Raw genomic sequence first — 16,053 nt, 5'->3', positions numbered from 1 at the left:
GGGGGCCCAGATTGGCTCCTGATATAGAAACTCCCAGTGCTGACCTTATAGAGAGGAGACCCCGGAACCAAATCCCACAGGAGGGGGAGGGGAGAGGAGGACTATCATTTAGAGAGGAAATCATGGAGTAGAGGGAAGTTTACAGAGAAGAAAACGACAGAACTGTTCTTCATTCCTCCATCCAGAAAACCCGCCATGGACGCCAAGTAAGTGAGAACCATATGATATATATATATAGATAGCGCTGAGCTGGACGCACGGGTTAAAGTGTAACTAAAGGCAAAACTTTTTTTGTAGACGAGATCGGGTGCTTTCAGGGTAATGTGGCCGTAGGCAAAAATATAAAAAAAAAAACAAAAAAAAGTTTTTTTTTAATACCATAAATATCTCTCTGCAAGAAAAGCGGCTTGCTAAAAGAATGGTATAAGTAGTTCTACTTGAATCACAATGTAGATTGCAGCACTAGGAAAAAAGATATGTGACTCCTTCTATGTGATATTGCAGCCGGGGCTCACAGTCCTTGTGAAGAAAGAACCACCACCGGGAGCTCCAGGTGACAACTCACCAGTGGGGACCAGTTCAGGAATGTCTGTGAAAGCTGTCAAAGCCAACAGCCAATCCTAGGAGGAGGAGGCCTTCTTCGCTCCATAGCCGAACGTATGCAAGGCTGCCTATGATTGGCTGTCGGCTTTGACAGCTTTCCCTGGCGGCATAGGTCAGGCGGGTGCGGACTTGTATCCAAACATGCTTGAGGTCATCCCTACTCCCCAGTAGTGATGAGTGCAGACATGTATAGATCCTAGTCTGAACCTGCCTGAGCTTTACTGCTGGGAAGCTGTCACTGCAGACCAGGGCTGGGACAAGAGGTGGGCAGGAGGGGGCGGCCTCCCTGGGCACTTTGGGTGAGCAGGAGGGGCGGCCGCCCTGGGCATTGTGGGTGAGCAGGAGGGGCGGCCGCCCTGGGAACTGTGGGTGAGCAGAAGGGGCGGCCGTCCTGAGCACTGTGGGTGGGCAGGAGGGGCGGCCGCCCTGGGCAATGTGGGTGAGCAGAAGGGGTGGCCGTCCTGAGCACTGTGGGTGGGCAGGAGGGGCGGCCGCCCTGGGCAATGTGGGTGAGCAGAAGGGGTGGCCGTCCTGAGCACTGTGGGTGGGCAGGAGGGGCGGCTGCCCTGGGCAATGTGGGTGAGCAGAAGGGGTGGCCGTCCTGAGCACTGTGGGTGGGCAGGAGGGGCGGCCGCCCTGGGCAATGTGGGTGAGCAGAAGGGGTGGCCGTCCTGAGCACTGTGGGTGGGCAGGAGGGGTGGCCACCCTGGACATTGTGGGTGAGCAAGAGGGGCGGTCGCCCTGGGCACTGTGGGTGAGCAGGAGGGGTGGCCGCCCTGGGCACTGTGGGTGGGCAGGAGGGGGCAGCCGCCCTGGGCAATGTGGGTGGGCAGGAGGGGCGGCTGCCCTGGGCACTGTGGTATCATGTGAGATTTGAGGTGCCACAAGGAGATGGGGGGGGGGGGGGATTTGTATTCAAAGGGGAAATTTGAGGGGCTGCAGGGGCTATGTTCTAGGAGGGAAACCGAGCACATATTAATTACACGGGTTCTGTGGCTGATTAAGGTGGTAATTAAACTTGGTGTCTTATCTGCATTAAAGGGGTTGTAAACCTTTGTGTTTGCATCCTATGCATTAAGGTGAAACAACACCTGGCAGTGTGTTGTTGTTTTTGGAGGGGGGGGGGCATTTAAGCTGGGGGGGAGATTTGGATTTGGGGGATGGGGTGGTGCAATCATTTGTGCTGAGAGGGGGGATTTCAGCAGGGGGGCGGATTTATACTGGGAGGAGAGGGGATTTATGCTTAGAGCGCAAGCATGCAGATTAGTGCTCAGTGTTTTTTGTGGGGGGAATTTTGCTGACACATATTGGTCATAAATCTTGAGGGGGGGGGCACCGTTTGGCATGTTTGCCCCGGGCTCTAGGTGACCTTGTCCCGGCACTGCTGCAGACCGCCAATGAACAGCGGCCAAGGAATTCCCGATCACTGTTGCCCGTTACTCTAGCAATTAAATTTCTAGCTACAAATCATTGGTAATCATTGATTGATCTATCTGATATCAGCTCAGCGAATGAGTTTGAAGAACATTTCATTTCAGAAACCCTCATTCTGCATTCACTCACCTGGCTTGGCTACATAATCACTGCAATCTTTGCTTCTGTATACAGGGTGCTGTGATGTTATCAGGAAGCTATGTACAGCACTCTTTTCCGGCCCCTCCCACCAGCCATAATCTGCTAGACACGTGCAATTCGTTTAGTTCCCAATTCGCTTTTTAACGAATTTTGACAAATTTGTTAATTTCGAATTTTGGAATTTTGAATTCTGAAATTCGGAAATTCAAAGTTCAAAATTCAAGATTCAAAATTCGGAATTCAAGATTCAAAATTCAAGATTCAAGATTCAAGATTCAAAATTCAGAATTCGGAAATTCGAAAAAATTCGAAAATTTGGAAATTCGAAAATTTGAATTTTCGATTTTCCCAATTTCTGAATTCCAAAATTTCAAATTTTCCGAAAAAAAAAAAAAAAAATGAATAAAACAAAAACGAACACATTTTTTGTCAGTGCACATGTCTATTATCTGCCTGCATTGCGTAGAGAAGCACAGAGACCTCGTCTCTGATATCACTCGTCAGTCAGATGACATCACTGGATGAAATGAGGTATGCAAATTTTCGAATTTTTCGAATTTCCGAATTCGGAAATTCTGAATTTGAAAATTCGGAAATTCGAAAATTCGGAAATTCGAAATTCGGAAATTTGAAAATCCGAATTGTCGGTTTTCCGAATTCCGAATTTCTGAAAAAAGCAAAAAAAACGACCTCGTCTCTGATATCACTTGTCAGTCAGATGACATCACTGGGTCTGAAATGAGGTATGCAATAAAAATGGAAAGGTTACTTTTAATTTTAATTTCTATTTAAATAAAAAAATTCATTAGCATGTTGATTGGTGGGGAGGGGGTCAGGGAAGGCGACATATGAGCAGATTAAACTTTAACCACTTCCCACCCAAGGTACATCACATGACCTCCTGGACTTTGACATGTTGAGTATCTATTTACTCGGCGTAACATCATCTTTCACATTAAACAAAAAATTTGGCTAACTTTATCGTCTTTTTTTTTCTGTTGTTTTTTTTTCATGAAAGTTTAAAAAAAACGTGTTTGAAAAATCGCTGCGCAAATACCGTGTTACGAAAAAAGTTGCAACGATCGCCATTTTATTCCCTAGAGTCTCTGCTAAAAAAAAAAACCTATATAATGTTTGGGGGTTCTGAGTAATTTTCTAGAAAAAAAAAATGATGATTTTTACATGTAGGAGCGGAGTGCCAGAATTGGCCCGGATGGGAAGTGGTTAATTCTTCCTCTATAAATGAGAACACCGGCCTATGTGCAGCTTTTATTGGCAGGTTTTCCTTGAAAGCCCAAATTTTATGGCCCAGCCCTCCCAAAGTTGTATAATTCTAAACCTGACGTGCTTTGTGTGTTCCAGCGCACCGTCCTGCGACTTGTACGTGTCGGCCATGCTGCTGAGTGCCGCAGGGGACGCTCTGGGCTACAGGAACCAGCTGTGGGAATACTGCAAATCCGGAGCCCAAATCCACAGGGAGCTGACAGAACTGGGGGGGCTTCTGAAAATAACCGCGTCTCTACCGGACTGGCCGGTCAGCGATGACACCGTGCTCCACCTAGCAACCGCCGAGAGCCTGGCCACAGGTGGGGGAAGGATTGTATTATTCAGATACATGCTGAGCCGCTGAAAAGGGGGTTGCCCCTGTCCTCCTGCACAGGGCCCTGGCCAGCAGGGGGGCCCAGGAGGAATCAGATGTGGGCAGGAGTGGGGGGCATTGGTTCAGTAGGGAGCAAATTCAGGAACCAATCACCTGTATGTCTCTTCCTACAACTGCTGACATCCGGCTTCTTCTCCACTCCCTCCCGCCAGCTTTTAGCTGCTGAAAAGAAAGACGCACAGGATATTGATTCCTTTAATTGATCCCCCCTGCACTGATTATCCTCTCTGTGCACCATCCTCGCCCCCCTGTGTGCACCCCACCCTCCCCCCTGCACCGATCATCCTCTCGGTGCACCATCCTCGCCCCCCTGTGTGCACCCCAACCCCTCCCCTGCACCGATCACCCTCTCTGTGCACCATCCTCACCCCCCTGTGTGCACCCCACCCTCCCCCCTGCACCGATCACCCTCTCTGTGCACCATCCTCTTCCCCCCTGTGTGCACCCCACCCTCCCCCCTGCACCGATCACCCTCTCTGTGCACCATCCTTTTTCCCCCCTGTGTGCACCCCACCCTCCCCCCTGCACCGATTACCCTCTCTGTGCACCATTGTCTTCCCCCTGTGTGCACCCCACCTTCCCCCCTGCACCGATCACCCTCTCTGTGCACCATTCTCTTCCCCCTGTGTGCACCCCACCTTCCCCCCTGCACCGATCACCCTCTCTGTGCACCATTCTCTTCCCCCTGTGTGCACCCCACCTTCCCCCCTGCACCGATTACCCTCTCTGTGCACCATTGTCTTCCCCCTGTGTGCACCCCACCCTCTCCTCCTGCACCGATCACCCTCTCTGTGCACCATTCTCTTCCCCCTGTGTGCACCCTACCCTCCCCCTACACCGATCACCCTCTCTGTGCACCATTCTCTTACCCCTGTGTGCACCCCACCGTCCCCCCTGCACCGATTACCCTCTCTGTGCACCATTCTCTTCCCCCTGTGTGCACCCCACCTTCCCCCCTGCACCGATTACCCTCTCTGTGCACCATTCTCTTCCCCCTGTGTGCACCCCACCCTCTTCCCTACACCGATCACCCTCTCTGTGCACCATTCTCGCCCCCCTGTGTGCACCCCAACCCCTCCCCTGCACCGATCACCCTCTCTGTGCACCATCCTCACCCCCCTGTGTGCACCCCACCCTCCCCCCTGCACCGATCACCCTCTCTGTGCACCATCCTTTTCCCCCCTGTGTGCACCCCACCCTCCCCCCTACACCGATCACCCTCTCTGTGCACCATTCTCTTCCCCCTGTGTGCACCCCACCTTCCCTTCTGCACCGATTACCCTCTCTGTGCACCATTCTCTTCCCCCTGTGTGCACCCCACCCTCCCCCCTGCACCGATCATCCTCTCTGTGCACCATTCTCTTCCCCCTGTGTGCACCCCACCCTCCCCCTACACCGATCACCATCTCTGTGCACCATTCTCTTCCCCCTGTGTGCACCCCACCGTCCCCCCTGCACCGATTACCCTCTCTGTGCACCATTCTCTTCCCCCTGTGTGCACCCCACCCTCTCCACCTATCACCCTCTCTGTGCACCATTCTCTTCCCCTGTGTGCACCCCACCCTCTCCCCCTGCACCGATCACCCTCTCTGTGCACCATTCTCTTCCCACTGTGTGCACCCTACCCTCCCACCTGCACTGATCACCCTCTCTGTACACCATCCTCGCCTCCCTGTGTGCAGCCCACCCTCCCCCCTGCACCGATCACCCTCTCTGTGCACCATTCTCTTCCCCCTGTGTGCACCCCACCCTCCCCCCTGCACCGATCACCCTCTCTGTGCACCATCATCTTCCCTCCTGTGTGCACCCCACCGTCCCCCCTACACCGATCACCCTCTCTGTGCACCATCCTCGCCCCCCCTGTGTGCACCCAGCATTACAGCAAGTGTGAAACAACACTAAAAATAGAAGGGAGAGATACAACAGGGTGTTTGGTTAGAGTAGTTGTAGAACAGAAGCAGTAGAAGATAGGATATCCTATGGTGGGATGAGTATTTGTTGATAAAATAACAAAGAGTGTTATGGTCCGTTTAACTTGGAAGGTGGGGAGTGGTGGTGTTATGGGGAAAGGAGTTCCAGAGTAGGAAGCAGCACAGGAGAAGTTCTCAAGGCTTTTTTTTTTTTAGCTTTAGATAGATTGGGAAAGGGTTAGGTTTTTTTATTGCTGTGTCCCTGCTGGGGAGGTTTGGTTGGTTTTTGGCTGGAGCTGGGCACTAGATGGCATGCTGCGAGTAGTAATTCCAGGCTGCAGGTTGAGCAGAACGAATCCACCACTAGAGACCGTATTCATGTATGAATGATGCTGCGATTCACAGTCTCCTTTTTTCAAAAATGCTTATTGCAGGGAAGCTGGATGAGGACTTGTATCATGAGCTCGCTAAGAGATACGTGTCTGCCATGTCCGATATGGAGGGGAGGAAGCCTGGACCCACCAGTATTCTGGGTAAGTTGTCACCTCCCGGCCGAGCCTCCGACTCCCAGAAAACCTCCATCTGGTCCTGTAGATTGAAGCCTTACGCAAAATGCAACATGTCCCGCACTGGCAAATCATGCATAAGGTGCCAAATATGCCTGATCTACGGCACAGGATCTCAGCGTTGTATTATATTGGAACCCAAATTTTTTATTTATTTATTTTTTTTAACCCCTAGCAAAGTACAACTTTCACCAGATCATATAATCATCAGGCTGGGTTCACCCCTTTTAGCTTGATGCATTTTCTATTGAAATCGATTGAAACTCATTGACGTGCGTCAACGAGCGCCATGCTACACGATGTTGCGTCATAAGGCATGTAAGCGCATAACGCACGGTATAATGTGTGTTCACAATCAATACAATTGGCATTGCAGCACACATTGTGATACATCTATTCATTTCAGTAGGCAGGAATCCAATATTAGAATTTGAGGACTCTAAAGTAGTGATAAATATTTGATCAGAGCTAGTATGACTAGAAAAAGTTCAAATTTTCTTTATACTAGAGAAAAAGCCAGTTTCTTCAAAATACAAAACTTGTAAAACAAATATACATGTTGGCTGACGTTCGGACAGTGCCACCATGGCCATACCAGATCTAGCCTCCATCATCTTAAATTATACAACTCACTAAAAAGGAAGTGATGAATACTACAAAGAAGAAAACCATCTGTATGAAACTTCTCACATGGGTGAAAAGGGATGTCTCTATTAAAAAAAAAAAAACATAGCTACATAATAAATATCTTAAAACCGAACCAGCCCCTTGAAAACGTCTTGTATGACTAAACGCATTAGGGTGGAGCCTGTGCTATTAGGTTTTGTTTGTTCACTCACAGACTATTTTTTTTTTTTATCAAGCTTTTGTTTTGTATTGCTTAAAATGGACAGTGGCACAACAAATATGTGTGGCGTGTGTGTGTGTGTGTGTATGTATGTATGTGTATATATATATATATATATATATATATATATATATATATATAGTGAAGTATATATACAATGGAGTGAAGTTGGAAGATGCGGACAATTTTTATATATATATATATATATATATATATATATATATATATATATATATATATATATATATATATATTAAAATTATCTGCATCTTCCAACTTCACTCCATTGTCTTAAGGGGTTAGTGATGGAGCATAAATGAAGCCAGGGGCCGATTAAGCCCAACAGTGAGCTCTGCCGGTCATATTTTACAATTTCACTCCTGTCCTCCTGTAAGTTTTTGGGATGTTCTGGGTCACTTTGTGTTCCAGTTCCTCCTCATTCTCAATATAAAATTGTAGAAAATCCAGCAGGGATGGTGGGAGCCCTTCATTATGGGCACAGCAGGTGTACAGGCCCAGGAACTCAGCACAAGGATGGTGGGAACTCCTCATAAAGGGTACACCAGGTGTACAGACCGAGGAACTCAGCACAGGGATGGTGAGAACACCTCATTATGGGCACAGCAGGTGTACAGACCCAGGAACTCGGCACAAGGATGGTGGGAACTCCTCATAAAGGGTGTACAGACCTGGGAACTCAGCACAGGGATGGTGGGAACACCTCATAATTGGCATAGCTGGTGTATAGACCTAGGAACTCAGCACAGGGATGGTGGGAACACCTCATAATGGGCACAGCGGGTGTACAGACCCGGGAACTCGGCACAGGGATGGTGGGAACCCCTCATAATTGGCGCAGCAGGTGTACAGACCTGGGAACTCAGCACAAGGATGGTGGGAACACCTCATTATGGGCACAGCAGGTATGCAGACTTGGGAGAACTCAACACAGGGACCTCACCAAGAGTCCCTCAGGATAGAAGAGACTTTCATGTGGTTTAACTCTCCAGTATCTTTGAAACAATAAAAAAAAAAACATTTTTGGTGGACTGATCCTTTTAACACTTGTATACTTTTTCAGGGACCTCTCAGTTGCGTCCCGGGGAACCTGGAGGATACCGCATCCCATTTAACCCTTCCGCGACCGGATGTGGAGCAGCGATGAGAGCCATGTGTATAGGACTCAGGTAGTATTAATACTGTGTTACGTGATGTTAATGGTAACAAACTCTTATAAATGGTCACAAATGACCATATCTTGATTAGTCTGTATATCTCAAAGCACCAGTGGCGGTCATAGGTAACATCCGCAAGTCAAGCAGCTTTGAAATGACGAAGATCATTGGCCGAAGCACGTAAGCTGCTTTTATCTGTCATCACCTTAGCGTAGCGAATAAAGATTTGAACACGTATGTTTCAAGTTGCCAGCTCCTTACATTTATCTGCTTTTGGTACAAGTGATCGGGGAACACTTGGAGCCTGAACACCGATACGTTCACACTCCTTATTAGTATTTATTGGGACACTGAATTGAGCACTATCTTCTCCTACTACAAGCAGCTTTGAAATACATACAGTGTTTTACCAGCCAAAGGATTTGGAATTCTGTGCAGCCTGTTTTGTGATCCATTCACCCCTGCCACACAGCACAGCCAGTACGAAGTCAGGAACACACCCGCTGCCTGCTAATTGGACACTAAGGGAACAATATCACACTGATGAGGCCATCACTCTGCTCATCCTTCTGTCCCCCCTTGTGAGAATATGTGCATGCAAAAGAGCCTGATTGACTCCTAGTGCAGATTCATGCTCCTATTCTAGTTACATTTGAAATACAATTTTTATTATTGAACACATAGCTGCACTAGTTAATATTGAAAGCTCCACTTTAATTTTATTCTATAGCTGTGTAGCACCCCCTACCCCTGGGCAGTGCAGGATGACCCCCGAGCAGCATGTTAGGATAGCGTTCTGGGAATCTCAGGGTGGATCTTTGGCTTGAAGTGGAGAAAAGAAATAGTTGGGCATCAGCTACTTCAGTCTTTTCTATCGTTTAGTTTAGTGGCCTCCAAACTATGGCCTAGGGGCCCTTGAGGCAATATATCATCCACTGACACCAATGACGGGGCACAATTTCTCCCAATGACACCAACAATGGTGTCATTGTCATTGGTGTCCTGTCCCTTCTGTATTGTACTGTAATTGTGCTGCCCCCCCCTCTACATTGTAAAGTGCTGCCTAAACTGTTGGCGCTATATAAATCATGAATAATAATAATAATAACAATGGGACACAATTTCTCCCAATGACACCAATGATGGGACACAATTTCTCCCAATGACACCAACAATGGGGCACAATTTCTCCCAATGACACCAACAATGGGGCACAATTTCTCCCAATGACACCAACAATGGGACACAATTTCTCCCAATGACACCAACAATGGGACACAATTTCTCCCAATGATACCAACCATGGCGTCCAATAACACCAATGATGGGGCACAATTCCTCCCAGTGACAAGTTGGGGCATTAGTTTTTTCCCATAGATGTTGGGACCTTTTCTACTTCCAATGGCCACAGTCTGGCCCTCCGAAAGTCTGAGGGACAGTAAACTGGCCCTTTGTTTTTTGAAAGTTTGGAGACCCCTGATTTAGTTGATCAATAAACTTGTGAAGGAAAGTTTGGGCGCAGAATATCCAAATATAGCAAAAATATATCCCGGACCTTTTTAGCAACAGCAAAATTTATAGTGGCTCTAATTTCTTTAGTAGCAGCCTCCCTTTAGTAATTGGCTCTTTTGAGCAGAAGCAAACAGTTTGGTTGCAGTGACCCCATACAAGACAGCAGTCGCTGTATTAAATGTTGAGTGATGAGGTCCCCATGCCAAGTCCATCTGGCAGAAGCTTCTCCTAAACTTTCTTGGACACACTCCAGCAAAGCAGACTCTTCTGAAGATGGTCCCTCTGAGTAGCCACTTTCCTTCTTCTTCTAGAGATTCTCCCTCAGGGTAGCCACCTTCCCTCTTCTTCTAGAGCTGCTCCCTCGGGGTAGCCACCTTCCCTCTTCTTCTAGAGCTGCTCCCTCGGGGTAGCCACCTTCCCTCTTCCTCTAGAGCTGCTCCCTCGGGGTAGCCACCTTCCCTCTTCTCGAGATGCTCCCTCTGGGTAGCCACTTTCCCTCTTCTAGAAATGCTCCCTCAGGGTATCCACCTTTCCTCATCTTCTACAGAAGGTCCCTATGAATAGTCACCTTCTTTTTCTAGAAATGCTCCCTCTGGGTAGCCACCTCCTCTCTTCTTCATGGTCCCTATGAATAGCCACCTTCCGTATTCTTCTGGAGATGCTCCCTCTAGGATTCGACCTTACTGTTTCTTGTAGCAAATGCTCCCTATGGATGGGCATCTCCCATCAAAGCAACTTGAGTTCCTTAGGCCTCAGCACAGACCAGCATTTATTCCTTGAGTCTTGGCAAAGGCCCTTGGCTGGGGCCAAGCCCCCCTCAGAAGAGACCCTCAAACTAGAATCCTCACTACACAAAAGGCCAGGAGGGAAGGACCCTCCTCACCAGGCAGAATCTCAACAGGCAAGACAAACCTTAACAGAAGGTTGTTCCAAATATCTATCCTCCTACGTTCAGCTCACATCACTTAAAAAAACTCCTAAGTGATTGGCTGAGATAAATAAATACTCACAACTCCTATATTGTTACTTCTCATATCAACTACTGGAGACCACTCAACAGCAGCAGGCAAAAATAATTGATGCCCTAAGCCTAGGGGAAACCTAGTGAACACAGAAAATATACAGTAAACAGAGCTGAGGCTAGAAACAGAATAGTTGCAAACAACACTAAATTTAGTTAGGGGTGCTCCAGTGTAAGGTAGGGTCACTACAGCCACAACAGAAATGTTTAGATCTCTATTTCCAACCTACTAATAATATTGTTTGGAGCTAGGGGCTCCATTTTCGAGGTGGAGGAGGGTTGCATTGCAGTGCAACTCCTTGGTTTCCTTTACCTCAACAACCAATCAGCAGCATGTCCTGCACACAAATCCCACCCTTCGGCACACCTGGGCACTGGGTCCAAAGTAGGCTAGGAATCACTGTAAGGTAGGTGTAAGGGGGGTGGTTTTGCAGATTAGGTTACACATGGTGGGATAATATTCTGGGATCTTGATTTAGCTTAGCTCTGCTTTCATACAGAGCAGCTATGATTCAGTTGCTATAGGCATTCAACACTTTCCACCAATTTTTATATGACCCTCAATGTACTTTGCAGAATTTTTCCAGGGCAATAAGTTTGTGTAGGAGTGATGTATGCAGTATAAAATGTTAAAAATGTTCTTTAGCAACATTGCAGAGAAAGTCAACGCATTTTGGTGGCCCCAAAATCGCCCCCTTATCAGGGCTTAAAGGTTTAGGAAGTTGCATGAACAAGCTTGACCAACAAAGTCTTTACTGTATTTAGATGCATTCTAATTCTGTTCAGGGCTGTTAACGCTGGAGGGTTCCTGGTTTGAATCAGGACATTATCTGCATAGGGTGTGCACTTTCTCCCTGTGCTTGCATAGATTTCCTCCGGGTACTTTGATTTCCTCCCACACTCCTAAAGGCATGCTGGTAGGGTAAATGGCTCCTGTCCAAGTTGGCCCCAGTATTATGCCCCGTACACACGATTGGACTTTCGGACAACAAAACAGTGGAATTTTTTTTGATGGTTGTTGGCTCCAACTTGTCTGGCATACACACGGTCACACAAATGTTGGCCAACAATTACGAACGTGGGAACATGGTGACGTACAAGACGTACGACGAGCCGAGAAAAAGGAAGTTCAATAGCCAGTGCGGCTCCTTCTGCTTGATTCCGAGCATGCGTGAACTTTTGTGCATCGGACTTGTGTAAGTTTTGTTGGCGGAAAATTTGAGAACCTGCTAGCCAACATTAGTTGGTGGAAAGTCCGACAACAAATGTTCGATGGAGCATACACACAGTCAGACTTTCAGCCAACAAACTCACATCCAACATTTGTTGTCGGAAAACAACATCGCGTGTACAGGGCATTAGAATATAGGCATGTGAGATAGGAACCTTAAGAGGGTAGAGAATGATGTAGATGTAATAAATAGTTTTCCTAAATCCATCAAAGTTTTCAAAACCTTTAATTTTTGTGACTGCCGGGACAGGTTGGCTGTCCTTGTGAAGTTGCTAAAGAACTATTAAAGCATTTTTGGACTCTCCCTTTGGCTTGGTGCTCCTGTTGTATTTTTACACTGGAGGGGGATCCTTGTATTATGTGAGCAGTCAAACTGGAGCGATGATTGAATTTGTGTATCTCCATCACTCCTAACAAATAAGTACTGGAAGTCCCAGCACCACTTGAAAATGTTTCTCTGATGTTACACCAATGCTCTCTCTCTCTCTCTCTCTCTCTCTATCTATCTATCTATCTATCTATCTATCTATCTATCTATCTATCTATCTATCTATCTATCTATCTATCTATCTATCTATCTATATATATATATATATATATATAATATATATATATATATATATATATATATACCGGTATACATTTTTATTTGGAGTATATTCTTTTCCCAGATTTCCCCGACCATCAGAGCTGCCTCTCCTGGTTGCTATCAGTGTGGAGAGCGGACAAATGACTCACAACCACCCCACAGGTTGGTCATGTTTCAGGATCAAGATGGCGGCAGTTGTGTCTTCAGTTATCATGTACCATAAAATATAACAGTCTATCACTATAAAAAATATAAATTGTATTTATACTTTCTGCACTTGTACAGATTTTGTATTTATAATACACTTTCGGTGGTGTCACATGGTCAATTTTGGTGGATTTCCTACATTTTAGATGTGGCCTATAAGAGGGTAAATTTTAGGGCACTGCACTCAAACACCTCTAGACAGAATATGGATATTTTGCAATGGCCACCCAGTTCATTCACCCCATCCACAGATAGATACTCTGGTATATTTATATATATTGATCCTTGTCTCTCTATTTTCTCTTGCAGGGTACCTTGGATCTCTGGCATCGGCCCTCTTTACAGCTCTGGCGGTACAGAGGGTGCCCCTGAAATTATGGGGGTTGCGTTTGTTAGAGGCTCTTCCCGTGGCTCTGGAGTATATCCGCTCCACAGGGAAGGATGTTGAGTGCCACGTGGAAGTGTGGGATTACTTCCGAGAAAGCTGGGAGAGGTAAGGGAGTGTAAATGATGCTTGTGGTAGTCAGCTGGGCGAGGTAAGGGAATGCAGATAATGCTAGAAGTGAGGGAGTGTGCATGATGCTGGTGGTGGTCAGATGGGAGAGATAAGGGAGTGTGGATCATGTGCTGTCTGGGTCTTGGTGTATGGCTCCCATATCCTGACCTTCCTGCATTTGAAGCCCCTTGTGCATTCTACGCTTCCTTGCCCATGGCAATTTGTGAGTATGTTATTGGCACTCTTTTTTTTAATTCTATTAAAATGGTCATTGGGCAAAGCATTAGATCTGCACGCATTTTATTTATTTAATTGATGATGTCATTGCAGTGCGGTTATCACACTTGTTGTTTCCTCATTAGGTACCTGTCAGAGAGAGGTCTATCTCAGGGTACTGGACCAGCTGTGTTTCCACCTCTGTACGGTCCTGAAGAGAGGGACAAGGAGTATGCTCGCTGGTGTTTGGATGACTGGGCGGGGAGGAGTGGCCATGATGCTCCAATAATCGCATACGATGCTCTGCTGGGGGCAGGGGACTCATGGGAGGAGCTATGTAGCCGCTCTATGTTCCATGGAGGTGAGCCAATCCAATCCTATTATCAAAAATACATAAGCAGCCTCTGCTTCCTGCTTAGAAATGATAATTATTGGTATGTTTTTGAAGACTTTGGTTTTTGGTGCATGAGTTTGTGGTCACATGATCGCCGATCCCTCACGACCCTGAGCCCTTTTTAAAGGGATGCCGGGGCGGGTGGGAAAGCATTCATAGTTATTCGTGGACACACTATTCGGTGTACTCTCATGTTTTGACGTTGTTTTTTAATTGCTTGCACTTTCAGGTGACAGTGACTCCACAGGTGTGATTGCCGGCTGTTGCTGGGGGGCTCTGTATGGACTGCCTGGGGTACCGAAGGGGAATTACAGTGAGCTGGAGTACAGAGAACGACTGGAAAACGCAGCTAGATCACTGCACAAGCTGGCCTGGCCTGGACACTGAGCGTGGAGGAGCCGCTCATCTCTCAAGATAGCCCATTGATGCCTATCCTGATAGAGGCCTGACCTCAGCCTTACGATGGCCTAGATCAATGTCAATCCAATTAAACACCAATTTATAGACTAATCTGTTATTAAATCATCAGCCCACCCAAATGGGACACTCCAGTGATGGCTGAAGTCTAGTAGGTTGGGTCACCCACGGGGTTCTTCTATCTTGTGGAGACTCCCCACCATAATTTAATCTTCTGTTTCTACTCATTGTGAAGTTTTGGGTGTTCTGAATCTTGTCCCATGTCTCCATAATATAAAATCCAACAGGAAGGACAAGACTACTCGTAATGACCATGGATAATGCGAAGCAACGCATATTCATCTTCTTTTCCCGGAATGTGAAAGCTCTGAGTTGATCTAGTTGAAGCTTACACAGGCCTAAGTATGGTCTGTTCCCCCACATGTGACAGGATTGCGCCAATCACAAGCACTCTCCCATGAGTGGAAAGTGATTGAGTCCAATGCTTCCCAGATGTAGAAGTATTTTCTTACCTCATGTCAGGTGAAAAGAACAGTGAGGGACTGAATGATAGGCGAGTTTGTGCCACTAAGAGGGAGGCATTAAAGTGTTTCTCCAGACAAAAGCAAATATTCACTTTCTTTTATATCCCTTTGATGAACATTAATTACAGCAATGGCCACGTTTCACCTCCTTTCATATCCCTTTGAAATTACCTGTTGATCCTGCCAGTTTCCAGTTGTGGTTTAGACTTTTGGTGAAGGGCCGACAATGCAGACACCATTTCAGTGGCAGCCAGAAAGTGTTGTCGGCCCTTCACCAAAAGTCTAAAGCACAACTGGAAAATGGCAGGATCAACAGGTAATTTAAAAGGGATAAGAAAGGAGGTGAAACATGGCCATTGCTGTAATTAATGTTCATTAAAAGTAATATACTACCCTGGTAGTCTCCAAACCGTGGCCCTTTGCTTGCCCTTATCTGGCCCTTGGGGCATTATGCCACTGACACCAGTGATGGAGCATTCTTCCTTCCACAGATACCAACGATGGGATTATTTCTCCCACTGACAATGGCGATTTGGCACCCTTCCTCCCACAACCACCAGCGAAGGGGCCCTATTCCTCCCATTGATACCAATGATGGGGCGTTGGTTACATCCACTCCCACTAGACAAAGTCTGGCCCTCCTAAAGTCTGAAGGACAATAAACTGGCCCTTTGTTTGGAAAGATTAGAGACTCCTTCGTTGTGTGCTGCCCATTCATGTCTGTTTCTTTTGATGCACATGTGCACAAGCTCCGACAGTAAAGGCCAACCCCTACAGCCGAGGGACGCAAGTCTATTGCAATACTGTTCCTGCAGTAGATCACTTCCTTCCTCAACATTAGCCCCTGAAAGTCCAAAACCACCACCCAGAGAGAAAGAAAGATTAGCCAAAGGGTCAGCAGTCATGCAACCATAGATAAAAGGTATCTACATAGCAATTTTTATATATTGACTCAAGAGACTGACAAATCAGTGCAGGAGGTCCCATTGGGCTGATTGTCATATGTGGCCTTTGTGACTAATTTAAAGAGAACCTGTTGCTTTGCCCTGGATTGGTTTGTTCAGGTTTGCTATACTGTACAGATGTCAATTGTCAAGGAGTATTTAAGGA

At 46.9% G+C, this 16,053-nt stretch overlaps 1 protein-coding gene across 1 annotated transcript; it reads left to right on the top strand.

The window, feature by feature from the left end:
- Positions 1-15,192, top strand: LOC141148494 (ADP-ribosylhydrolase ARH1-like). Its single transcript, XM_073636014.1, has 8 exons — positions 1-206; positions 3,541-3,764; positions 6,183-6,281; positions 8,243-8,348; positions 12,772-12,851; positions 13,206-13,389; positions 13,755-13,969; positions 14,232-15,192. The coding sequence occupies exons 1-8, from the start codon at positions 196-198 to the stop codon at positions 14,387-14,389; spliced, it is 1,077 nt and encodes a 358-aa protein (XP_073492115.1). The 5' UTR covers positions 1-195; the 3' UTR covers positions 14,390-15,192.
- Positions 15,193-16,053: the final 861 nt, after the last annotated feature.

This window comes from Aquarana catesbeiana, linkage group LG06 (assembly GCF_042186555.1).
Source record: "Aquarana catesbeiana isolate 2022-GZ linkage group LG06, ASM4218655v1, whole genome shotgun sequence".
In the NCBI taxonomy this organism is placed as follows: Eukaryota; Metazoa; Chordata; class Amphibia; order Anura; family Ranidae; genus Aquarana; species Aquarana catesbeiana.
The sequence above is the reverse complement of the archived record's forward strand: the minus strand, read 5'-3'. Positions and strand labels throughout refer to the sequence as shown.

Coding starts and splice junctions, on each gene's coding strand:
- LOC141148494 (XM_073636014.1), top strand. Junction 3,765..6,182: donor CGCCGAGAGCCTGGCCACAG/GTGGGGGAAGGA, acceptor TGCTTATTGCAG/GGAAGCTGGATGAGGACTTG. Junction 12,852..13,205: donor GACTCACAACCACCCCACAG/GTTGGTCATGTT, acceptor TTTCTCTTGCAG/GGTACCTTGGATCTCTGGCA.